The following is a 27900-nucleotide window of genomic DNA, read 5'->3' as shown; positions in this document are numbered from 1 at the left end:
GAATCGACCCTGTTAGAGCCATCTTAACCAACCCATGCCTGGCTGCCAACAACTTTATAGTTACAATTCAGAAAAAAAATATTTTTATTTTCATCTTTACTGATAAGAAAAGAAAAAAGAGTAGATGCAGGAAGATGGTACCGCTTTATCCTTAAGGAGGGGTGGGTGACAAGAGCTGCAATCGAGAAAGAGAAGAAAAAAAGGAGATTACCCAACTTGGGATGAGAATCATGACCCAATAATTGATATGGCAAGAGAAAAGGGAGGTGGTTGAAATCCCATTAGTTGAATTAGAGAGAGTGCTTACAGGGTCAGCCACTACTCTTTTAACAGAATTTTATAGATACGGTGGTGGCAATTGACCTGCTAAGAGGGTGATTTTAGCATTGTCAAAGCTCCCAAGCACAACCTTTTTTCAGGTTTTGAATGAATGAATTGGACCTCCAAGGAGGAACTTACACATTGATGGGCTAATAACCAAGTCGATACAAACATATCTATGTTTCTCACTTTTCCATGTAAGTTTTCTTCATTTGCTCTATGGATCTCTATCCAATCCAACATTATTTTACTTTCTATTTTTTTATTATTACTTTGAAAAGGCATATCAAAAATTCTTTTTTATGCAAACATTAATATATATGAAACCAAATATAACTTTAATATTTTAAACTATCATTTAACCTTAATATTATTTTTTTATTTAATATAAATATGGTTAACAAATTTTTACTTTTATGGACAACTTTTTTCAACAATTGATTGGGAATAAGATATGTGAAATAAAATATCTAATCATGCTTGCTCAAAAATACTCTCAAATCTATTAAAGGTGTCAAGATATTAGTAGCCTCAATTCTCTCATTTCCACTTTTACTTCTAAAATTCAAAGTAAATCTTCAAAAAAAAAAAAACACTCCACTGCTAATCTACAAAAATCAACATTGCCGTGAGAAATTTTTAGTCGAGCCCATTCATCTTTAAAAAGTTGTATTGAGAGAGCATTTGACATTTTAAAAGCATAGTGGAAGTTTTTAGCGAAAATGCCAATATATTCATCTCAATATCAAAATAGAATAATTTGTGCTGCATTTGCATTACATAACTACATCAGATTAAGTAAAGTTCTTGACCCGACCTTTAGGGTCATGATATAGATCTCAATTTTATTCCTCCCGATATATTTTCGAATGTCGAATGCATTTTCACTCAAGAAGTTGAGCGTATGAGTACTAATAAAATGACAAAAGTTTGTCATGACATCACTACTAGTTTGATGGAAGCTAGCCGACAACATCATGTTTCTTAAATATTTGTTTTTAATTGTTTGGATATGTATCTATTTCTTGAATATTTATGTACTCTTAATTTATTTTCAATTTACTTGTGTAAAATGATTTCTTATGCAACTTTATATTAATTGAAATATGCTACTTGACAAATTTATTTAGAGTGTGACATAATTATTACTAATTTACATATTAAGAACATTATCGCTAAGAATATAGTTTATAATTATATTGATGCACTATTAATATTTATCAATTTCCACAAGGTTAATATTTGCAAATAAGAAATTTAAGAAATTTGTTTATTTAAAATTTAAAAATATTCACTGATTAATTTTTATAATGGATGTTTTAATTATGTGATAATAGTGATTTATTTCAATAATTTAACCCAATAAAGATTAAAGTATTATAAACAAATAAATACTTAACAATAAAATGTATCATGCCCTTATTTGTCATTTTACACATATCAACTTTCAGTTATCAGTTAAGTTTTCGCAAGCATTTTTAAATAAACCGTTAATAGAATCAATTTGTCAAATCAATTAATAGAATCAGCTAATCAAATCAACCATTACAATCAACAATCAGCCAATTGTCAAAATAATCCATACACTCGTTTTTAATCTAAGTATATATCTCACCATTAATTTTAATCTGAATACTACAATAGCTAATTTTAGTGTTAGACTGTCCATCCAAAAAAAACTTAAGTTTGAACAACCGTTTAGGAATATTACCGAGGAAGCTTTGTAAAAGGAACATGAAGTCCTTCATTCGCATCGACTGAAAATGGAACTAATGAACACAAGAAACAAAGTATAAGAAATATGGGAATCCTCATAGGCTCAAGGAATTGCAAGTAGGCCTACTCACCAAAGAATCTAGATGAATGTGAGTCCGACGTTTATAGCTAGTATATATCAACATCCGATGGGAAATTGAGGAGAGCTACTAGCACCAGTGCCGAGATTGGTGGAAGCTTTTAGAAGGGAAATATGGAAGTTGGATTGCTCATTGAGAATTACTATTATTATTAATGGAGAGCTGCTTCTAATGCACTGGATATCCTAGCCATCCTCAAAATGAAGAAGTGGAGTCCATCAACCACATCCTTGTTCTTTGAGGTATGGAATTGAGCTTTCAGGGGCTTTCACCAAACCTTTCAACCATTGAAGACAAGAAACGGGCTGAGACGTATGTAGGGACAGATGGGAAAAACCACCTCAAGGAGTCATTAAAGTTAGCACAGATGCTTGAATTGCCACTTCCATGGCAACAAACCATATCGGAGAAATCAAATCAGTACTAGTGGCTGAAGCTTTAGCAATTAGGCCTGGTTCACCGATGATAACTCGAAATGGACGGGAAAGAATTATAACGGAATATGATATCGCTGCATCATTAGCGATTTCCGCTCGCAATGGAGAAAGATGTTTTCTGTTATGTATGAACTTAATTTTGCTCACATTAATGGGTGCATTGCTGGCACTACTTGGATTGCTTTCTCTTCTGTAAGATGTCTGTTGCGTAGTTGCAGTCATGACATTCTCTTCATTTTGAGCAAAAAATGAATCAAAGCAATTATTATTTGAGCAAAAAATAAATCAAAGCAATTACTAAAACCACGTAATAAATACCCATTAGCTATCAGTTATCGACGACTTTCTTACTAGTGAGTAAACAAAGAGCGCTTTTTAGCTTTCTCCATCTTCATGTTAAGTCAAAAGAGCAAAGAGTTCTCATTTTGCTCTGCACTTTGGTCCTTTCTGGATCTCTAGCACTCACTCAGGTTCCCTTTATGTTTCTAGTTCTGGGTTTTGTTTATTAATCTCATCTGCGATATACAATGATAAGTTAATATCTTCTGTTTTTCTTCACTTATTGTCTAGTCAGATGTGATTAGTTGATTTGATTGTTGGATATGTTCTTTTTAATGGAATGTGCTGGCAAAACAGCCAAGGGAAGATTTAAATGAAGTTACCAAGTTTACTTTGATGTTGGAAAACCTGCTGGTATGCTTCACTTTTTCTTACTTTTAAGACCAATTTTGGTAAAGTCTTGCAAATATCGGTAAATCTTTAGATATTTTGGTAAAAGCTTTTGCTTAAGTGGAGCTCACCCTAGAATTTCCTCCAATATCATTGGATATGTAATGTGTTGCACCCACCATAGCTTTTGCTTTCTGTTTAGTTTACATAGCTAAAACATTACTACTGAATTATTGCTCTCAGGTCGAATCATCATGGGACTCTTTGGAAACATAGTTCCTAAAACAACAGGTATGTTTAGTGTTATGGCTGCATTGCTGTCTTAATGTATCTTTTGGAATTTTCCCATCAATTGTTTTGCTACTAATCAGCTTGAGTTTCTGTTATATGCAGAAAATTTCCGAGCATTGTGCTAATCTCACTGATCAACTTACGTAAATATGCGTCGGATACAAACTTAAGAGTCCTGATAACATAGTCGTCATTTACATGGGACCGTGGGTTTCCTTTACAGGGGAAATCTCTCCACTACAAAGGCAGTATATTTCATAGGATTATTCCACATTTTATGATACAAGGAGGCGATTTTACACTCGGTGATGGTGGAAATTTGGTGATGAGAATTTCAAGCTGAAGCACACTGGGCCTGGTGAGCCAGCTATATTCCTACTCGTCTTTAACTTTAGTTTTCAAGGAATGATTTGGAACATCTGTCACAAGCAAAGACTGTTTGTTTCGTTTCGTTTCGTATGGGGCTCACAATTATTCATTACAACCGTTACAACCAGCAGGTCGTTATAAGTTTTACAATGAAAATGTTATAGTTTATCATCTTTTAACATGGCTGCTAAATCATTGATCGCTTTTCCATAGGTTAGATGGCAAACATGTTGTATTTGGAAAAGCGCTCTCTGGGATGGATGTGGTTTACAAATTTGAAGCACAAGGAAGGCTGAGCTGTACACCCAAGAACAAGATTGTTATTGTTGGAAGTGGTGAAATCAGTGCTGGCAGGGCCACCACCTAAACGCGCCGCCTCAGGATCCTTTTGGACGAGGCGCATGCATGGTGTGCCTTTCTGCATTCTATATATGGGTCCTAGCCATAGAAACCAAAAACCGCAATGACGGGGATAATGTCGAATTCCCTACTTCACAATTATTTGCATATTCAATTAAAAAAAAAGCATGGAATTATAAAGATATCATGCATATTGGTCAACAAAGAAAATGTTATCTGTTTGCTTTGGAGACCATGTAAAATTTGCCAGGGTCCAAAAAAGTTGGATGAATCCAACAGAACAAGAAAATATTGTTGGATGAATAGGTTAATACAAGGAATTATTGTAAGACAAAGCCATGAACCATAATCCACGTTACAGATACGCTAATTCATCTATTCTATAAAATGCTAAACAAATCAACTCAAGCCAGCAACAAAATCGAAGATAGAACAACTAGGGTGTCACTGGAAACTCCCCAACTTTAAGTATCAAAACAATAATAAAATAGATTTCCCAACTTCTCAAAATCTGGCACTGCTGCGCCATTCTGCAACACTTCAAGCAAAACAATCCCCAACCATTCTTCCATCTTGTCAAACAAATAGGTTACCTGCAGCAGGAAAGATGCTCCATACCAAACCGAGTTTCTAATGAAAGTAAAAGAACACAGCAACTCTATCTTTGTTGATAACTATGGAATTCACAGTCTCTCATGAGTCTTTGCCATTACCAATAACTAAGTCAGATACACGATTTTGCTAAACTCAACATACAGGAACACGGAAGCTTCATCTTCATGAAGCTTCCACCTACCTAAGGAGGAAAGAGTACAAGGATTTCTAGTAATGTACATATAAACATCTGATCCCTGTTTTTGAACCACTACATTAAACCTTGTTACATTACATCCTTGTCTTGTACAAACAGATGGTAAATGATGCAAACCTGGTATTAGATAATTAATTTACTCCGTGTCACTATTGGATTCTAAAAAGCTTAACTCTCTGTATCCGTCAAGCTTGATTAGTACAGTTCCACGGTTTTCTTCCTGCCACTGAATACCTTCCTTTTCAAGAAGCTTAGTGACCTGCATGCATCAGCCAGTGACATAAAATATTAGACAACAAGAACATAAACTACACTGTCCTCCTAAGACAAAAGCATAAAGTAAAATGTTCGCAATGAAGAAAATGAATCAAAGTTCAATATAATCAATAAAACATTTCAACCACATATAATCTACCAAAACATCCACATTAATCATTTCTGGATAAATCAACCACCACAAAAGAATCCGACTTTTTTTTTATTAATTTACTACAGAAAGGACAAATAGCTGGATCAGGGATACTTTAGATCCATACCGACTGTTTCAGTTTTGACTTCCCCATACCATGTGTTCCACAGCCAGTAATAACCCTCAGAGTTTGAACCGCTGAAGCACAATAAGGCAAATAATAAGTACAACACAAACACACACACACACATACTAATATGGAATCAGGTCAAACAATGCTTACAAGGAACATGTATTCCAAATAGAAGGTGTAGTTTTAAAAGTTTCATTGCTTGTTTGACATGTTGCCCATGCAAATCAATTGTTATCACATTTTCAAAGGCTTTGTTCCTGGAAAGAGAGTTGACAGATCAGTTCACTAGACCACAAGAGAAGGTAGAGGCAGGCAGAAAGAGAATACTTCTTGGTCACAGATTCAGTTAGTTATACAAGGACTAACCTAGCTTTAAATATATTCTGGCTTGCCCTTTCATCTGCTTCCCGTGCCAATTTAGTCTGTATCTTTCCCTACTCAGATGCAAGGTATTATCAAGTCAGAATTTTATTCTAAGGCCAACCCTTGGCACGAGTTTTGACATAAGACATCATACTGATGTCAAGCAGAGAAGAAGACAAGTAAAAAATTATGGGATATTATCCCCAGTTCTCATGTTGCTTCATTGTTGTTGCCAGTGTTTCCTTTTCAAAATTTGCCAATGACATGGCATCACATCTCGAACTTATATGCAACACATGATTCATAACATCCCCCAAGTAGAAAACACACCTGATCAGAAAGATAAGCTGCATACTCCAACTCTCCCTTTGAATATGCAGTAGCAGCCTGTAGAAGAACGTTCATTCTACCATCAAATAGTCAACTATACTCATATCTATTACAAAAAATTCATATGGGGCAATGCAACTTGTATTCGTGATGTTCATATATGTACGTATGTATTTGGTTTATAGAAATAATAAATATACATATTGCTATAAACGCCATACCTTCTGATAATAAGATCTCATGGAATCCCAATGTTCTCTGGCACTCTCTCTAAATTTGTGATATTCATCTCCCTTAGCTACAAATTACAGAAATTCTGAATTGTAAAAAAAAGATGATGAAAAACAGTGCAGAAATGTATATACAGGTTGTACAAAAGAGTTTATGATGAAACGGTTATAAATGCTAAGTGAAGAAGGAAATAAAAACAATACAAACCCTAAAAGAAAACTACATCCAATCAAGAATCACCTTAAAATTCTTCCATTCCTTTTTCTTCTTATTATTTCAGTAGACTTTTTTAAGTTCTAAAAAGGAACCAAAGAGTGACCTAACCACTTTTATGATTATTCTTATGTCTTGATTTCTCATAATAAGTAGAGGGGGCAGTTATTCAAGTAGCTCTGAGTACTTGTATATTCAAATTATGGCAGGAGTAGGACAAACAGAAGAAAAGTAATGCATATGTATCTAGCATACATGTGACTAACAATGAAAAGATAATTAATAGCAATTTGTCAGTTTACCCTTTCAATAAAGGTGATCAAGTACAATTTAGCAAATAAAACTGTTTATAGTGATATTCATAACCCCATTTCAAAACCAGAGGTCACAATACCAACAAACTCATACATACAATAACATGCAAAGCCTGAGAAAATTAACAAGAGAATACCATAGAGATCCTGCTGAGGTTCTGCATCAGTAGATGGACAAAAATCAATAGGTGGTCCCAACAACTGCATCTTCTTTACTACATTCCTCCAACTCATAGTGCTTGGTTCATGCTCAGAACTCTTGGGGATTTTAAATAAAGAATCCAGGACCTCCTGAGGGAGATTCGAAACATTACTCCTTGGGCAAGGTGGTTGCATAGCTTCAGAACTAGCAAGAACCTTAGAGTAATTCCTAAATTCAAGAGGGGTAGAACACCTAAGTTTTCAAGTCATAGTTTTTTACACTTAAGATCAAAATAGGAGAATTCAAATTAACAGCAATATAAAAGCTTTCTACAATACTGCCACAGTCAAAGCGTCGCTCAAGTTATCTAAACCAAGTACTTAGAAGACTTACAACTAGCATGAGATAACTGTATTACAACATAACACGTATATGAAGATGTAGCGCGGTTCTCTCAACCAAAAGTAATTCTTAGCTACGATTGTAATGTCAGTTAAGTTTACATGCAATGCTACTGAAAACATGCAATACAACAAGCAAACACACTTTTAGACTGCACTGATAAATGACTTGCAGAGCTTTTTATACTGTGATTACAAAATTGTTCTCGTTCTTTCTGCAGCTTCTAAATCTAACAGGCAATTAATTGACCAACAAGAAAAGTTTCTACCATAAATCATCTCACTCTTCAAGACATGCATGAAATAGCTCAAAACCATTTGGTCATCTACAACATTTAAGTCTCTTTCTATTATAATATAACACCTGCACGAGAAGATGATTTTGAGGGAAAAAAAGAAAAAGGAATAGCCAAGTCAAGGACAATGGCAGACAGACTAAATTACCTGTGACCATATCCGGCTGACCATATACTATCTTGAAGTTCGCTTTCCAACAACTTAGATATGCGGTCAGATGTCCTATCTGTTAACTGTTAGAAAATTTATAAATCACCATTTAGAATACAATGCAATGTAAAATGCTTCAGAGAGATTTCAAATTATGGGCAAAAGAGATGTAAATTATACAAAACAGCAAAAATAATTAAACATATGCCACACAAATACAATCTTACACATTCTTCAGTGCTCTTTCCAAGAGGGAAAAAATTTGGGGGGGGGGGGAGGAAGGGGTAGGCTTTTTGTCCGTTTCTACTCCTTTAGTGACTAACTGAATGAATACAAAATGGAAGTTCCCTTGAGTTACATCGGTTTGCAATATAGAGATGAACCTTAATTTGGCAACCTAAAGAATTCTTATCTGATTGTCAAATCCTCAAGCTTAGAATAAGGAAAGATAAACCATCAAATACAACACTAAATAAATATTTAAACCTATCCAAACCAAACAACTATGTATTTTCTCTCTGAGTCCCCACTGCCTCTCTAAAAAAAGTAAGCATAATAACACTCAAACCAGATAATATCAAACAGCTCTAGTGGGACAAACAGGAATTTTTATAAATTTGGTGTATAGAAATCTAACAATCTAAAAAAATGATGTCATATTCAGAGTGAGATATCTGATCCACAAAACTTGAAACATTTCAAGTAAAAAAAAATCATAATACTTACATTGTCTGCACATTCAATTACGAATCCTGTATCTTGTCTACTGTTCAATTTGTCATTAAAACTCTTGGATTTTTCATAGGAGGAAGCAGATAAATCAAGTAATGCATCCAAAGCCTGGAAAGAACGAATACATTGAATCATAAAGGGAATCCTCAAAAGGATGACAAAGCAGAAATAAGTATCCCAACACAGTAATGTACCAAGAAGCTATATTTCAGTAGCTTAGCCCTTTCTCTTGTTTCCCATTTTTTAAGTCAGATTTACTCACAATAAAACCATTCCGAGAGGGAGAGAATCAAAGAACTAAAGTCAACCCAGTCCATCCCTCTCTGAATCAGTAACCCAATTTCCACATTTGCCTATTTGCAGGGTGAAAATCAATACGTATAGACTCCTTGATCCTTGGATGCACGTTTATATAGTAAAAAAGTAACATTTTACCAACAAACCATATAAAGAACCCAGTATGCTACAGGGAGCATGTAACCTTTCATAAATCTTTCTTTTTCCTTAACGATTTCCTAAATGACTATGAAACTGCTTCGCTGTTTTGATACATCAAAATCAACAAAGAAAGCAAATTCAGATTTTAGGACTGACAATACCTTCTCAACATTGTACCCACACTGACCTGCAAAAGTAAACTTCTGTTCGTTCAACATAAAAATATAATTAAAAGAATTATTTTAAGAACTTCTTTATGCTAACAAAATAATAAATAAACTCACACAAAACATCTCTAACAACAGCCATGCTAAGTTCACACTCTTCCCCAAGCATTGAGCATAAAAACTGTTCCGCTTCTTCCGTCGCCAACACCGATTTCGCCGGTGCCACTGCAGCCGGGTCTCGCCATGGGCTTGACCTAACGTAATCTTTCCCGAGGACGGTCGAAACCGTCCCCGTTGACGCTACCACTCGCTTCTGCTGTTTTCCCCCTCTGCTACGTCCCCTCCCGCTATTCAGATTTTGTACGCAACTCGTTTCAGAAAAACCGAACCCGGACGAACCTGACGATGACGAGCCACTCGATATCGAGCTCGTCGACGGATCGGGATCTTCACTATTGCTACCGTTATCGATCAAATTGGATAGAATCTCGGCCGCTTTGTCCAAATCACCGTCGGCTTGGTTATAAGCTGACGTGGCTTCTTCTAGAGAGATCGAACCGAAGGTTTCCATTAACGAGCCGAGAAGCCTTTTTTGTTCTTCATCGTCTTCTCCTTCTCCTTCTCGCCGCTGATCCCGCTGACTTAAAGCGTGACGTGACGAATCGTTGACCGCCGAAGTTTTCGCCGCACGAGGCCGCCTCTTCTTCTTCGTGGCAGTCCGCTTCATATCTGGGGATCGTGAAACCCTAATTCGAAGAGGAGGAGGAGGAGGAGGAGGAGGAGGAGGAGGATGGTGTGGAACCAGGAAGAATATGGGTTGAAAGTGAAAAGAAAAGTTGGATATTAGGGGCTAAAGAGGGGTTTTCTGAAAATATAAAATTGCCGACTAAATTTGGAAGAGGCCTAACGAGAATTTGAGGGGACGGGCTTCGTATTTTTATTATATTATTCGTTTTTTTTTTTTGGCAATGACTTTATTGAGAGGATCTCTATGGTGGGGGACAGGGAAAGTTTTAGGATTCTTTCACCCCACGCGCTTTTAAAGAATCTGATTTTACAATTGATTTGTTGGGATTAAAGTGAGTTTGGATGGGTGGTGTATTTACTTGTGATTAATGTAAAAGTAGCTGTAGCGGTAAAATTAGATAGTGTAGCGATACTGTAACGTAAGACAAAAAGTAAGCTAAACGCACCGTACCCAATCGCCCATCCAAACTCACCCTAAATCTGATTGGTTGAGTAATTTAGATAAGAGTCACCCTTAGAGGAACACGTCGCTAGCTGAGGTTAGGATTCCGTTGCATTTAGGATGTTAAATTTTGATTATCTAATTTCTTTTTAAATTGACCAAAAAAATAATTTTGATATTTCTAATTGAAAAAAGAAAATTGCTTTAAAGTCAAAATCAGCTATAAAAATATATCATGTGTTGATGTTAGAGGTGCTCATGGCCAGGCGACCCGGCCCGTCCCGGCCCGATGGCCCGTCTAAAATATAGTAGGGTTCGGATAAAAATATAGGTCCGAAATATGGGATAGTGCAAAAAAACGAGGCCCGTTTAGAAAACGGGCCGGGCATTGGGTACCACATTTTTGGCCCAAGCTCGGCCCGGCCCAGTCCGAATATAATAAATATATATTTATTTTTTAATTTTAAAATACTTTTAAAATACTTTTTTTATTTTTAAAATAAATTTTTTGTGTTTATTAAAAAATGGGTCGGGCTAGGCCGAGATCGGGCTCAGAAATTTTTTCTTGGGCCCGGTCTAGACAAAATTTCAAGCCCATATTTCGGGCCGGGCCAGGCCTAGGCCTAGGACGCGGATCGAAATTTTTTTTTGGGCTCAATCCTGCCCATGAGCACCTCTAGTTGATGTACTTGATTGACATGTAATATAAAAAAATTATGAATATCAGTTTTTAAGTAAAAAATAATTTATTTTTAAATTAAATATTTATTTTTATATATTTTTATAAAAGGGTAATGCTAAAGGGCAATTTACCAAAAAAAAGCCTATTTTTTAAAAAAATTACCGAAATAGGTCCGGTATTTTATTATTTACCAGAATGGGCTTTTTCCGGCAAATCGCGTCCACGTCAGCGCGATGTCAGGGGACATGCCCGGAAATCGCTGCCACGTCAGCGCGCTTTGCTGACGTGGCAATAAATCGCGTCCACGAGGGGACGATTTGTTGCCACGTCAGCAAAGCGCGCTGACGTGGCCGCGACTTGCCCCGCGCGTGAACAGTGCAATAGTCAAAAATTTGACCGTTGCCCCCCCCAACGGTCAAAAAACAAAAACTATAAATACCCCCACCCTTTTTTTTTTCACAAACTAATCCTCTCTCAATTTCCTCTCAATTTTCTCTCAAATTCCTTCCAAATTTCTCTCAAATCCATATTTAATCTAAATTTGCTCTCAAGTTCCTCTTAAATTTCTCTTAAATCTATTTTTTAAAATAATTTTTAAAAAATTAAAAAAATTTTAAACCGTAAAAATTTGTACGATTTCAGCAATGGCCGGAGAATTCACTCGTCTTGATAAGCATCATATATCGGTGGAACAAATGAAAATGGTAAGTGTTAAATTTAATTTTTAATATTATTTAAGAATTTTTTATTTATGCATTTTTAGATAATTATTAATTAATTATTTGTTATAAAAGTCTGTAGATCGGTTATTGGAATGCAATATCCGGAATATGTATTGTCCTCCATCACCGTTGGTAGAGAACTACCTGCGGGAAGCGGGTTTTTGGCATGTAGTGACGGTAGGCCAGGGATGCAAAGTGGACCCAAAACTAATCAGTGCGTTGATCGAGAGGTGGAGACCCGAGACGCATACTTTCCATCTTCCATGTGGAGAGTGCACTATCACTCTAGAAGATGTCAGTCTGCAATTGGGATTGCCGGTGGATGGGTACCCAGTCACCGGGTCTGCCCAATCTAGCGATTGGGGAGCGGTGTGCTACAAGCTTTTGGGCGCTATTCCGGAGAAAATGGACGGAGGTAAGATCGAGATGGGCTGGTTACGTGACACATTCCCTGAACCGGATGAAGATTCAACCGAAATTTAAAGAATCTGATATGCTCGGGCATACATTCTTCAATTAATTGGAGGTTATCTGATGCCCGACTTGTCACGGAGCCGCGTACATCTAAGATGGCTGCTGAAACTCGTTGATTTTAGAGCAGCTAGTGAATTGAGTTGGGGGTCTACCGTCTTGGCAACGTTATATCAGGAGATGTGCGGGGCAACGCAACTGAGGAGAGCAAAAATCGGAGGTTGCCTGTCACTACTGCAGTCATGGGCACGGTTTCGCTTTCCATTTCTACGTCCTCGAGTGGACCACCCATATACATTCCCACTCATAACGAGGTCAATTTTATATTAGATTTTACAATTATTATGTAAATTTTTAAAAATAAAAGTATGCTAAAAATTTATTTAATTAGGTGGAACCATCCGGCAAGTCATGCTCGATTACCTACCTCTCTTGAAGATATACGGCTTCTATTAGACCAACAGTCTGAAGCACATGTAAGTATTAAATAAAATTGATATTTCCATCATTCGCTAGTCGATTGGTATTTAATATTTAGTATTTAGTATTATGTATATAACTAATATTTCTATCATGTTCATATAGTTTTAATGGACACCATACGAGGATCCGGCAATTCGGGCAGTAATTCCGGAAGAGTTCTTACAAAATCCGAAAGCTTGGCAGGTGAAAGTCGCGTTGATCAACTACACGACCGTGGAGATGCACCAGTCAGACAGGGTGTTACGGCAATTTGGATGTAGACAACCGATTCCCGTGGAACCTGAGGTGTTTGACGATCACCACAAAATCGACCTTCGGCAATTGAGTACGGATTGGCCGAGATTCTGGTCCGAGTTCATCGAAATGTGGAAAGATCGATATGCTTATATACCTAATAGGGAACCGATCATCGTTCCGGAGTTAGCGTGCATACCGAAGTACATGCCATGGTTTAGGATCCATGGCAAGCCGTATTTACTATCGCCAAAGGAGAGGCAGCGGCAATTACGTAACCAAAGGGAACGACGTGGCCCTTTAAATCCAAGAAGAAGGGAAGACGACGCAGGCCCATCAACTATGCCCAGAAATTCACCCAGCCCATCATCAGCGCCCATAGAATCACCAGGCCCAGCGGGAGCACAGACACAGTTACCCGACCTAGCAGTTCAACCGATGATACCCACGCAACCGCCTTTTCAAATGATGTCAGGTGCGTTTCCTAGCCCTTTTATGTATCCTAACCCTTATATGCTTCCTTTTCCGAGTCTTATGGCAGGTTGGAGCCAATGGCCCGGTTCAACTCCACTTCCTGTTACGCCGAGTGGACCGCCGATGTATAGGCCAGCGATACACGAGGGATCGCAAGAGGGGCCGTCGGAGAGCTCTTCTTTTTACCAATCCCCACCACCGTATGAGTTTCAAACACCGTCGCCGCTGGTGATGCAAACACCTCCACATTCACAATTCTATCAAGGTGGCTCATTGTCCCAACTCTGACAACCAGATGCCCTACTGGAAGAACTAGAATCCCCGCCGGAAGAACCACAACCGTCGCCAGAAGCTGGACAAAGGAGAAATCCAGCGCGTAACCGTCGACGGCCGCCATGTGGCACTGAATCCCGCGGGCACAGACATTGATTTTTGTATTTAAATTTATTTGTACAAATATTTTGAATATTTTGATATTTTTTTATGTAATAAAATAGAAATTTTTATGAGTTGTTAATTAAAAACTCTAAACCCTTAACTTATTAAAAATTTATAAATTTATAATTTATAATTAAATATATAATTTAATTGACAAACCTTAAACCCTTAATAAAAAACAATAACCCTAACCCTTAAATTAAAAACTTTAAACCCTTAACTTAAAAACCCTAACACTTAACTTAATAACCCTAACCCTAAAATTAATAACCCTAAACCCTTAACTTAAAAACCATAAACCTTCAACTTAAAAACCCGCTCCCTAACCATTAAATTTAAAACCCTAAACCTTAAATTAAAAACCCTAACCCTTAATTAAAAACCCTAACCCTTAAATTAAAAACCCTAAACCATTAATACAATTATACCCTAAAGCTTTAACTTAAAAACCCTAACCCTTAACTTAAAAACCTAACCCTTAATTTAAAAACCCTAAACCTTAACTTAAAAACCCTAAACCATTAAATTAAAAACCCTCACCCTTAAATTAATAACCCTAAACCCTTAACTTAAAAACCATAAACCTTTAACTTAAAAACCTAACCCTAACCATTAAATTAAAAACCATAAACCTTAAATTAAAAATCCTGACCCTTAAATTAAAAACCCTAAACCTTAACTTAATAACCCTAACCCTTAACTTAAAAACCCTAAAACCTTAACTTAAAAACCTTAAGATTTTTACTAACCATTAATACAATTATCAGTTAATAATTTTACATTCACATAATGTTAGATTTGGAAAAATATTTTGACTGGTACTAACAATTAATAATTTGATATAATTTGATAATTTTACTAACCATTAATACAATTATCAGTTAATAATTTTACATTCACATAATGTAGATTTGGAAAAATGTTTTGACTGATACTAACAATTAATAATTTGATATAATTTGATAATTTTACTAATCATTAATACAATTTATCAATTAATAATTTTACAAATATAATTTTTTTACAATTACATTCAACTATTGCGATTAGTGCATGATCGACTTGTATGGCCTGGATTCCTACATCATCCGCACAACTTCTGTTGACTGACTGTTTCTCGGATATCCATATTGTTGCGTATTCTAGTCGAGTAAGGTCGACCCTTTGGTTTGTGACGCAATTCTCTATCCGGTAACAGCTTAAAAGGAGCAAGAGATACGGGCGGCCACTTACGTTCATTTGGGACCGGTGGGAAAACGTATCTCCAGACGTTGTACATGTTTTCTAATTTGTACACTTCATCCACATAACTTATCGGATCCAGACGGAGATTCTGACAAGCTGCAATAACATGAGCGCATGGATAACGAAGTGTATCAAACATCCCACAGTCGCAAGTCCTATTTCGCAAATGTACACTATATTGCCCGCCAACAACACCTTAGTGCGGTCTGTCAAACTCTGTCACGTTAAACCATAAGTTGTCTCGATCGTGACACACTGTGTGCATGGTGTTTGCCCGTGCATTGGCCTTGTTAATTTCTTGAACTACCTTACTGCACCATACATGGCCTCCCTGCATCTGGCCTGCATAACTTGCTGCTCGTTTTGGAAATAGCGCTGCCAAATGAAAATGTCTCTCGCACAACTGATGTTATCGGTAGATGATGTATTCCTTTAAGAACAGAATTTATGCATTCAGCTAGGTTTGACGTCATATGGCCATATCGTAGGTCACCGTCGTATGCTTGTGCCCACTGTTCGAAACGTATGTTACAAAGGTAGTCCGCCTTTTCTCCGTTAATTGAACGTAAAACTGCCAACATCTCGTGAAAACGGTCTTTATTTATTTCATACCCTACCAATATAAGTTCATAGCGAATATTATATACCACTTCTACCAATAAAACAAATTCAAATTGACAAACGAAATAACACAGATATGGACTAAATACCCATGTTGGTCACTTGTCGTCGTTCGCTCTTAGATAGATGTTGCCTGTAGTAGTTGGAAGCAACGTGTTTTAGGCAATATTGATGTTGTATGCACTGCCATAAGCTTCCCTGTCGATCAAATGCAGCTAGTATACCGGCGCCCCAATCTGAAATAACACAGATATCAGGTTGGGGGCACACATGCCTCCTTAACCTAGAGAGAAAGAAATCTCAGTCATCAGACGACTCCCCTGGTGTTATTGCAAATGCAATTGGAAGAATTCTCCCACCGCCATCATGTGCCACTGCAAGCAATAGCCGATGAGTATACCTACCAAACATAAAGGTACCGTCAATTTGTACCAATGGCTTGCAATATGGAAATACGTTTCGGCATTGCTTAAAGGTCTAAAACAGGCATTTGAACACTTGGTATCCACGTAGCAATCAGCCGTTGTAGCACGCATGTTCCGTTTCAAGGTCTGTGATGGCACCTGAGACGTATATCTCTAGCACTTGACACCACTGCCATATTTCATTATATGATACGTCCCACCCACTATGCATCTTCTCCAACGCATTTTGCTTAGCTATCCAAGCCTTGCGGTATGAGGGTGTGTACCCCATTTGGCTACGGATATTGGCAATTAACACCAGTACTGAAGTCTTGGGATCTGCTTTTACCGTGGGCAGTATCAAGCTAGCTAACAGAGCTGAATTCATCTTAGGATGATCTTGTGAAACACTTATAAACGGAGTACATTAAATAATGCAACATTACATAATAAAAGTATTATTCATATACCGTCAATACTGTACCTACAGTACATGTATATAGACCTTTGTACTTTTTAATCTCCCACAACCCTGTCCTTTTCCTTAACGAGGCGTAGATTTTCCATGAACATGTGCCGTCTTGCACGACACACTTCGCCTCAACCTTATCAGATTTGGATTTAACGACGTGGTAGTTAACGCTGTTTTTGATGCTATGTTGTTTCAAAGCACCAATAAAACTATCCTTGTTGGTAAACTGATTACCAACTTCAAATTCACCCGAATCTAGCCTTGTACTTGTATGATCACGCAACCGGTGTGGTAGATCTGGAAACTCTAACGCATCATCTGCAGATAGATCGATATTATGCATGTGGGCTGGAGGTGAGTATGCTCTGAATCGTGGATTTTCTTCTTCATCTAAACTCCTTTCAGTATCTTCAGGTTCTGTTGGAATAGGCTCCAGTTCAGAAAATAAGCCAACTTCTGCACCATCGAGCCTGGGCTCTCGAGGTGGATCCATATCAGAGTCATCTTCTAACCCACAATCATCTGCAGCGTACGAGGTCCCCTCACCGGTTGACGTCGTAGGGAGTACATCATCCCTTCTTCTGGATATTTCATAACGTCCCCAATTGGATGTAGATTGCCAACCACTAGAACTTGATGTAATTCTCCAGTACGTATTTTCAGCATCAAACATCGAGCCACCGACGTACATGTCTCATCCACCGACAGAATATCTTGCGGGGGATATGCATTTAACACCGTTACCAAACATGGGCTGTTTCGTGTTTTGTAACCCGCTAATCGAATGTCGGCCAGAGGTTGTGTATACATCTCGAACACCGGTCGTAAGTACATCATTTGGTGATGTAAATTGTACATATAACACAATATAATGTGCTCCACTAGCAAGATGAGTCTGTACCATTGCCTCCAAGCTACGAGCACCTTTTATGTCGAACGAGTCATATGTCACCGGATCAATAGAAGAACAGAATTGATACGTAATAGACAGAACTTTCATTGGCGTCGTTTCGAAAATTTTACGCCTAATTCTTTTACGAAGTTCTGTCAAATCTATGTTCTGGTTAAAAACCAGTTGCACCGTATTTTCTGATAAAAAAACAACACCATTCCCGGTGTGGCAAACCTTACCATCATAGTAAATAACAGCACTAATACGTTCACTCATATTTGAAACTCTAACCTTCTCAGCCTTTCTAAATTGTTTCTACTGTGACTTATGCATTTTGAGAATATTTTCTGCCTAATTTATAGCCTCAACCCAAACATGCTACTGTAGCAAAAGCGCGTCCACGAGGGCGCAATTTCACAAATTCTTCTCAAATAGCATCATGCTAGAAGCAATTTTATACTATTTGCTCAGAAACATCAAGTCGAAATTATTTTTCCAGGACCTACTGTAGCAAAAGCGCGTCCACGAGGGCGCGATTTCATAAATTCTTCTCAAATAGCATCCTGCTAGAAGTAATTTTATACTATTTACTCAAAAACGTCAAGTCAAAATTATTTTTTCCAGGACCGACTATAGCAAAAGCGCGTCCACGAGGGCGCGATTTCACAAATTCTTCTCAAATAGCATCCTGCTAGAAGCAATTTTATACTATTTGCTCAGAAACGTCAAGTCGAAATTATTTCTTTCAGGACCTACTGTAGCAAAAGCGTGTCCACGAGGGCGTGATTTCACAAATTCTTATCAAACAGCATCTTGCTAGAAGCGAAAGTGCGTACACGTGAGCGCGACTTATTTGTTTACTTTTTTCTCCAAAACCCTAAAAACCCTAAACTCTAAAATCCAAAAACCTAACGTGGGAAAAACGGGTAAATCGCGTCCCCCGTAACGCGTTACGTTAGGAAATCGCGGCCACGTCAGCGCGCTTTACTGACGTGGCAACAAATCGCCCCATCGTGGACGCGATTTGTTGCCACGTCAGCAAAGCGCGCTGACGTGGCCGCGATTTTCTAGCACGTCCCCTGACATCGTGGTGACGTGGAAGCGATTTGCCTGAAAATGGTCCATTCCGGTAAATAATAAAATACCGGGCCCATTTCGGTAAATTTATAACAAAATTTAAGCTTTTATTAGTAAATTAGCCAATGCGAAAGGGTAATAAGGAGAAAATTAATCATAGTTGTTTTAATGGGATGATAGACTGATTGAATAAGATAAAAATCAAATAAACAAGACAACTGAATAAATTTTTTATTTTCTATAATTAGTTTAGAAAATGCAGCGGAAAATAAATTTAGGAAAAATTCAATTTTAATTTTTTTCTAAAATAATATTTTGGTTGTGATATCTACAGAAATAAACACTTAATCAAAATTATACCTTTTCGATTCATCTAGGATGAGTGTTTCAACCGAGTAGTCTTCTTTGTTATCCTCAAGCTCACGTCTATTGAGTGTGGACTCGCTTCGAATCAGAATTTTTTTCACAAAATTTATCAATAGAGTAATTTTATAATTTCTCTAAACTTTTAGGTCAAATTGTAAATAAAAAATCTCTAGAAATTTTCTAAAATAATCTCTTTTGAGAATTTTCTCTCTACAACTTTCTCTTTAATTTACATAGGGAGAGTTTAGAGAGTTCAACTATTATTAAACTTAATCACTTTAATATTAAATTTAATCTAATATTTATTAAGATAAATATTAAATTAAATTTTATATATTAAATCTTATTAAAATAATATAATATTTATCTATAAGATAAATATTAAATTTAATATTAAAATAATTACTTTAATATTAAATTTAATTTAATATTAAACTATTAAAATAATATTATTTTTGGAATAGTTAATCTGAAATCAAATTCTCTGATAGAGTCTTAGTAGGAGCGTAACTTTTTCACTCCTCAACTATCGATAACCAATTATCGTCAACCACTAGAACGTCGACATCGCAGTCATCATGTCTGATGATGCAGGTGTGACACCCTTATGGCACCCTGAGCCAGTTCGGCTGTTGTCAGTTCAATCCAGGTCAGTGATAATTCGACAATTCCTGTCGAGCCACCGGTTAGACCATTGGCCCAATTTCACATACCCAGTCCAGTTCGACTAGTTTTTGGGTCTTTGTCTCAGTTTTGGGCTACTAGCTCAATTTACGATCTCAGGTCCAATTTTCAAGTTTAATTACCCATTGGGTTAATTGTCTGACTTGGAAATTAATTTTCAAAAATATCATATTAATTTTAAAATTGATTAATTTAATTTTACTTGATCAAAATTCATTTTCAAAAATCACTTAGATTTTTCAAATTAATTTTTCAAGAAAATTCTTTAATCAAATTCTCTAGTTGAACAATTCTCGCAACCACCTAATTTAATTCCACGTTGAATAAATTGACTCAATTAAATTATTTCCAAAGTCGTAGAATTTTTTTCTGATTCAAATGTAGTCCAATCGAGCTTTTGTTGAGCTAGCGGAGGGACCGATCAAACATATACAATTAGATTCTAGTAATTACAATTATGTCCAGAAGCATCGTTTCGATAATTCACAATTACTTAATCGTGGAGTCAGTCTACAAGAAGTACCATGATTGAAAACTCCTTATTGTATACTCTTTACGAAAGCAATTCATCCAACTGCTTTGTCCAATAACCTCATCATGTGTGTGTTACCCTCATATCATTGATTCATTTAAGTTAAATTCGTTCACTCAATAAAATCTTATTTTATATCATTGTCACAATTGTGTCTTTTTAATGATTAATATGATCACTGTCAACAAATAACTGTAATAAATTGCTTGTTTGAGAGCAAGCAACCAGTGACCACGTTCCATTTTTATCAATCCACACAATGCCAATGAAAGGATATCATTAACTCGTTAATTGAGCTATAAATTCAACTGTTGCTAGTAAAGCCATGCCATACACTAGTCATATACCTAGCATATCGACTATGAGCTCGATCATCTTTAGAGCATAAGCCTCCACTTATATCAAAGCACATGAGTTACATACGCATGGTCAGTGACTAACTCAGTATTTAGGTAAATCACACCATGAACGTCACAAGTGAATTAATTCACAAATGGATTCAGAATTAATTTATCTGGAGTCCAATCCAATGTAACATTCCACCAATGAATACATCTATGTCTCTACCCGTGGAGTCAACTGCTCCGATAGCCAAGACTAGTCATCTCCCCAATTGGAATTATAGATGACATAATAATCCTTCTCAATATTTGAATAAAATGTTCATTTTGTTTTTTTACGGGATTACAGACTCATTTAGATTATCTACTGAAGTAAGTTGTCTTTTTTGTAATGTAAACGTTCTTACAATGCCACTTATCTTCAGTTTGAACTTAGACAATTAATGAGCTAATATTTTTTTGTCACAATTTCGCTATACATGCAAAATACAAAAGACATAATAGTGAAATGTGAAATTAACTTTATTTATTTATTCATCGTTTAAATAAATATAAAACAGTTACATGTTTACTACAATATGGACACATTTCCCAACATCTTACAACCAGACCAGTGAAAAAGATGAAGAAAGGATAGAAAAAAATGAGAGAACCACACCAGAGAATAACGTCTATCCCTTATATACTACTCACACACTTCCATAATCATATTCAATAGCCAAGTGTACATCCATAATCATCATGTCACCCACTAAGACATATTCTTAGTTTAAACTTAACGGAGCCAAGGTTGAAATCCAACATTTCCCCAACCAACTCGCCAAATCTTCTTATTTCTACTAGAACCCGCTCAATTTGTAAACTTTTCAAATAAATCTCCAAAATTACCATTCCAACCTTAACTTAACGTTTCAAGGTGTGGCATTCCTAGCTAAAAGTTACAATCAATATAATCGATACAGGTTTATTAGCTTAGTTAGCGATTAACAAATCAACCAACTATCATTTTATCATTTACATTGTCTAAAGCAACAAAGAAGAAAATTAGATTAGTTAGTTTAAGTGATAATTTAAATTTAGTTTATAAAAAATTCTTTTGGAATTTGCACTAATAATTTCCTACTTGATTAAACTAGTAATTGCTTTATCGGCAATCCCTTGGGTTTGATCCTTGGAATAATCTAGTGTTTAATTGACACTACAAATATTACAATTGACACTGTATGCTTGTAGTTAACACCACACTTTTTTTTCATAAAATTATTTATTTTTTGCGCATGCGGGTCACATATCAATTTATACGACCATTATTAACTCACCTTGATACTCAATCATGCAATATACCATGAATTTGAAAATAAATAGATTGATCTCGAATCATAAAAATACAAACCAAAATCTCGTGTCACTTATTGACAACTTTTGTCACACCTCAAGTTTAATGGATCTGAGATAAAATTTTCTATTTAGCAAAGTGTAATCTGCCCATTTATTTCTTTTGGCGAATAAGAGAGGGCATATAGTAACCGATATCTAAGTAAGTAAAGATTTTAATTTAGGTTATTCTACTATTTAAAGAAAAAAGATTTTGTTAAGCAATAAGGTAATTATTGCATGAGTTGTCGCCAAATGTATAGTATGCCTTATTTGTCTGAGTATTGTGCTAGTTAGTTTGTAATGTAACCTAGTTAGGAACCAACTGGATTGACTGGTCTCATATCCATTATGCAGGATTTTCATTTATGTTTCTCTCGAAAATTGTAAGCCATTAAGAAGGACAAATACTAAATTAAGTGACACTTGTTAAGTTTCACTAAGTGGAATGAGGTGATATTTATATATATGTGAGAAAGGTTTTGAAGAAGGTTCTTCTTTCTACAATATTACTCTTTGATTCTTTTCTCTCAAATCTAATTTTATTTCTTCTCTGTTAAGTTAGAAACTAATGTTCTTGGTTAAATCAGTGGTTATTCCATATTTGAGTAAGTATCACCGCTTTGCATGTAAATTTTTGAAAGAGTAATTTTGTAAGTGGTATGTATATGAACAATAAGTTGTTAGTACAATGTCTTGCATGGGGGTTATCCATGATTGAAATGTTAACAATATGTGTCTAAATGGGTTTTAATGTTGAATATGTATTTTTTAAGCAGTTGTTGCTGTTGGTTCGAGAAAGATGTCAAAGTCTAGAGCTTTAAATTGCAGTAGGTGAGTCTTAGATGAGTCCTTAATAACGACTCTCACGAGTCTTTCTAGATAGTTCTCTTGCGATCAATGATGTATAGGTACTGGTATAAATGCTGAAAATATATGGTATTGTGTCCTTGTGAGTCAAGTATGTAATGAATTGTAAAAAAATAAGTGTATGTGATTCTATGAAACAATTATGTGTGTGTGTTTGGGATGTATACTGTGATACATGAATGTATCGATGTGTGTGAAATGTTTGGTTAAAGAATTGAGTATAACCCACCTGAATGTGTACGTATGTTAGATATTAGTTGCATAATTGAAAATGTTGGAGAAATTAGGGTAACAGAGTATTAGGAGATTATGTGATGTGGGTTTTGACACCGTGGTGGTATTTGATGAAGTCCGTTAGGACAGTAAACACAAATTTCAGTATGACAATTCTAAAAAAAGTTCACGGCCATGGCACATTCTGAAAAAGGGTGGATGAGTCGTATTTATCAACTTGGATTTTCTGCGTATCCTAGGGTGATGATGGGTAAACCTCACGCAATGTGAGTATAGGCAAATTCATATCGCAAACATGACAGTTCTTGTGGTGCCTTGGTGGCATCCAAATAGGGCCTTTGTGGCATTATCAGTAATACCTTTATGGTGAATTTTGTTTGGCCTTTGTGGCACATTCTATTGGCCCTTGTGGTGTACTTTTGCTAAGCCTATGTGGTGTATCCTATATGTCGCCTTTGTGGCATATTCTGTTTGACCTTTATGGTAAATTATGTTTGGCATTTGTGACGCATTCTGTTGGTCCTTGTGACGTTTTTATGCTAAGCCTATGTGGCGTATCCTATATGTGGCCTTTGTGACGCATTATATTGGTTCTTGTGGCGTACTTCTACTAAGCTTATGTGGCGTATCATATATGTCACATTTATGGTGTATTCTAATTTGACCTTTGTGGTGTATTCTGTTTGGCATTTATGGCATACTCTGTTAAGTTTATGTGTTGCCCATTTATTAAGTTCTGGATAAATTATGAGAAATTCTCTAATCGATAAGACTTTGATAAAGTTGTATTATGTCTTGAGTTATTTTGGATAGAATAATCCTGTGATGTAATCAATGAATCTGTGTGTTTAAGGAGGTTATCCACTGTAATCATTTGTCAGTTTATAATATGGATGTATTCTCAGTGATAATAGATATACAAGTGTTCAGCGGTCTGATTTCGTTTGTGATATATAGGGATTGAAAATATGAGTTATTGGTATCCGCCATATTTGAATAGCATCATGTTTTGACTCTCGAATTATTCGTGTAAATATACGCCAATGAACAGTGTTTGTGAACAGATGATTTGGAATAAACGATGCAAGTGGTCTAAATAGAGAGGCAAAGGTAGTATTCTTTGGTTAAATCTGAAGTCAGCCAATGAATTAAGTTAAGAATGATTCATTAAGTATGGTAAGTGCTGCATAAGTATTTATATGTTTGCTCGACGAGGTAAAGGTATGAGTTGAAGAAAAATTTGGTAAACTAAATAATCTGGGGGAAGAGTTCAGCATGAAAGGTTAAAAGGTAAAATGTGTTTCAAATTCACTAAGCTCATGTAACTTATAAATGTTTTGTTTATGTTTCAGGTTATGCTGTATGAATGAGACCACCTGGAGAGACAAGTCATTTGTACACCATAGAAACGGTGATCTGGGATATTATGCATACAGTGGACATCTTTAGATTTTGGCATATTGTAGGATTATGTCCGCTCATGTAACTTATAAATGTTTTGTTTATGTTTTAGGTTATGCTGTATGAATGAGACCGCCTAGAGAGACAAGTCAGTAGTACACCATAGAAACGACGATCTGGAATATTATGCATACAGTGGACATCTTTAGATTTTGGCATATTGTAGGATTATGTCCTGAGAGTCTGTCTTTAGCAAACTATTAATGTTATAATTTTTTTAATTAATTTGATGTATTACTTTATTTTATTTTTAAATACCTTTCTTTTGTTATTTAATATTGAATCTTTAAATATACGAATAAGAAAAATGTTTTAAGAAAAGAATAATCATTGAATGTTTTGGAATTTTGCTAAGTTTGTGAAATAATACCTGAGATTTGGACCTGGTGGATCAGGTCGAGTTGACGGTGTTACAACTCTCGCTTTTCCCTTCCTTCTTGATAACCTGATGTCGTCTTTATCTATAATTGATAATTAACAATGGAACAATATCAGAATTCATCCAATTCACATTCAAATATAAAGTCAAACATATTTTTCATTTTATTCAATTTAGTTCCTAAACTTGAGATAAACATATCTTTCAATATTTAGCATCTGATCAAAATACGATTTCACATTAACTCATTAAGGTGTTACAACTCTCGCTTTTCCCTTCCTTCTTGATAACCCGATGTCGTCTTTATCTATAATTGATAATTAACAATGGAACAATATCAAAATTCATCCAATTCACATTCAAATATAAAGTCAAACATATTTTGCATTTTATTCAATTTAGTTCCTAAACTCGAGATAAACATATCTTTCAATATTTAGCATCGGATCAAAATACGATTTCACATTAACTCATTAGGGACTCTATACTTTCTATTCCTAACATAATGTCATGACAGGTTTTCACTTTATTCAATTTGATCCCTAATGTTACAAAGTTGACATCCAAGTTTATTAAGCTTTACAATTTAGTCATTTTCATAATCTAAACTTAATATAAATCAAATTCAAGCCTAATTCATCAATTTCTCAACAATGATAACTTACTAAAATTTCAAAAATTGATGAAATTGATACATAAGCTAGCTAAATCAAGCTCTCATGATTCAATTTCCATAAAAATCAAAGAAAAATGACTTAGAGACTTATTTGAAATAATGACTAAATAGAGCTTTCAGCAATGGAGGTTTTTCTCCTTTCTTTTCTTTTTGTTTGATGGTGGAGGAAGACAAATTACTTTTCATCTTTCTTTCCACTAAATTGAGCTATTTATACTAAGGTTTAATCTTGATTAATTTAGTTAATTGTGATTTATTACTTTAATTAATCTAAATTATTTTCTTTAATCCTAATTACACAAATTAAAGGGACATCATCATCAAATTCCACTATCCACTAATTAAAATTGGTTTATTAACCATTTTAGTTCTTTGGATAATTGCTATATAAGTCCTCAAACCTTTTCTTAATTAAAACTCAATAGAGACTGAACTTTTACAATTTAGTCCATGAGCCTTAATTAACTATTTTTTCGACTAAATTACTTAACCGAACTTCAATATATTTTTCTAATGTAAATATTCTTATTTTATATTTACAGACTCAGTTTATGCAAGTGAGACTCCGAAATCACATTTTTCAACATCATTGGAAACCGAGTCATTACAATTAAGGGTCTCTTAGCACCTCAAGATGCTAAGAAAATTTTTAGTATTCCTCTTTCGTATTCTAGGCCACCAGACCAACTTATATGGCATTTTTCTAAAGATGGTTGGTACAATGTGAAGTTAGGATATCGTGTTGCACTCCAAGCTAGCACTAACATATCATTATTGGATGTTGATGGTTCTTGGTCTCAGCTTTAAAACTTGGTTTTTTTCACCAAAAATTAAGTATTTTATTTGGTGAGGGTTGCAACATTTTATTCCATCTAATTGTAGATTACTTAAGAAAGGTTGTGCTATTAATCCAAGTTATGGTAGATGTGGGGACATTGAGAGTTTGACACATGTTATCATGCACTGTTAGATTGTTGCAGCTATTTAAAACAATGTTGCAATGGTTTTTGCTCATACTTTGTGTAATAACCCATTTTCAGTGAAATCGAAGCAATGGTTTTGGGACCACAAATTCGAGTCTGAAAGAAAAAATATTTTAATATTATTTTATGGTCTGAATTATGATTGAAATATTGCATGAAATTTTTGTAAAGAAATTTTAATGATTTCATGCCTAATCTGATAAAAAGGACCAAATTGCATAAAATGCAAAAATTGAATTCTAGTAGCTAAAAGGATTAGATAGCTATGGAATTCAAAATTGGTGGCCCTTATATGGAAAATGGACCATTAAGAGGAGTTAGTAGATAAGTATGATTAGTCATCCATGGAAAATTTGATAAAGAAAATGACTAAATTGGAAAGTGGAAATAATAAAAGATGATAAATGATTAAATAACAAAATATCATCTTTTTCATCATCTTTCCCAAATAAAAATACATGAAAACCCTAGTTTGAAGCTTGAAGAATAGACAATCTTATATTGCTCAATTAGGTGAGTATGCAAGTCCTATTTTTGATAATTTTTATGTTTCCAAGATCATAATAGCTTAATTTAGCTATCTCGGGGATTAATTTGTAAAGTTATCAAAGTACTAAGGTTTTGCCATGGATGAATATGCATGAATTATGAAGTTTTATGGTAGAAAATGAAAGGTTGTTGATAGATAAATAACTTTTGTAGAGTGAATTTTTATGAAATTGTGATTTAGGGACTAAATTGAAAAGATATGAAATTCATGGAAAAATTATAAATTTTGTGAAATACATGGGCTGCTAATGTTACATGTAAAAATCGGCTAGGCTTGGCATAAGGATTAAATTGCATGAATTTCATTTTTCAAGCCTAGGGTTGAAATTGTAATTAAGCAAAAGTGTAGGGGCAAAATGGTAATTTTCAAAAAATGTGAATTGGATTGAATTGAATATGAATTGTATTAAATTGATGTTAAATTCATTCGTATAGATCCGGATAACTCAAATACGAAGTTAGATCGTGGAAAAAAAGTGTCGGATTAGTAGATTTTGCGTATACGAACACTTGTCAAGGTAAGTTCGTGTAACTAAATTGTGTATATTTATATGTTTGAATTGAATGTTGTATATGTGAATTGTGTAAATTTTATTTATATGAAATTAATTAC

The 27900-nt window shown here is 35.3% G+C and overlaps 1 protein-coding gene and 1 pseudogene across 2 annotated transcripts; one reads left to right on the top strand and one right to left on the bottom strand.

Annotated features, from left to right (window-relative positions):
* The first annotated feature begins 2421 nt into the window (after window positions 1-2421).
* Window positions 2422-4576, top strand: LOC107956041 (peptidyl-prolyl cis-trans isomerase CYP19-4-like; annotated as a pseudogene).
* Window positions 4577-4966: 390 nt separating this feature from the next.
* On the bottom strand, window positions 4967-10380 carry LOC107954189 (SMR domain-containing protein At5g58720). 2 transcript variants are annotated; one of them, XM_041097563.1, is made up of 11 exons: window positions 9552-10380; window positions 9429-9454; window positions 8824-8937; window positions 8095-8180; window positions 7245-7477; window positions 6571-6647; window positions 6350-6406; window positions 6023-6090; window positions 5807-5913; window positions 5651-5721; window positions 4967-5373 (listed from the first exon to the last, which is right to left on the bottom strand). In XM_041097563.1, exons 1-11 carry the CDS (start codon window positions 10159-10161, stop codon window positions 5251-5253), a joined length of 1572 nt encoding a protein of 523 aa, XP_040953497.1. In that variant the 5' UTR covers window positions 10162-10380; the 3' UTR covers window positions 4967-5250. The 2 variants fall into 2 exon arrangements, with proteins under 2 accessions (XP_040953497.1, XP_016745167.2); XM_016889678.2 differs by having other exon boundaries at window positions 7245-7501; window positions 9552-10373.
* Between the last annotated feature and the right edge of the window lie 17520 nt (window positions 10381-27900).

Source organism: Gossypium hirsutum, chromosome D07, assembly GCF_007990345.1.
Source record: "Gossypium hirsutum isolate 1008001.06 chromosome D07, Gossypium_hirsutum_v2.1, whole genome shotgun sequence".
NCBI classification, from domain to species: domain Eukaryota; kingdom Viridiplantae; phylum Streptophyta; class Magnoliopsida; order Malvales; family Malvaceae; genus Gossypium; species Gossypium hirsutum.
This window is presented reverse-complemented; position numbering and strand designations above follow the sequence as displayed.

Coding starts and splice junctions, on each gene's coding strand:
- LOC107954189 (XM_016889678.2), bottom strand. CDS start 10,161: ATGAAGCGGACTGCCACGAAGAAGAAGAGGCGGCCTCGTGCGGCGAAA. Junction 6,407..6,570: donor TGAGATCTTATTATCAGAAG/GTATGGCGTTTA, acceptor GTTCTTCTACAG/GCTGCTACTGCATATTCAAA. Junction 5,914..6,022: donor CAGAATATATTTAAAGCTAG/GTTAGTCCTTGT, acceptor CTCTCTTTCCAG/GAACAAAGCCTTTGAAAATG.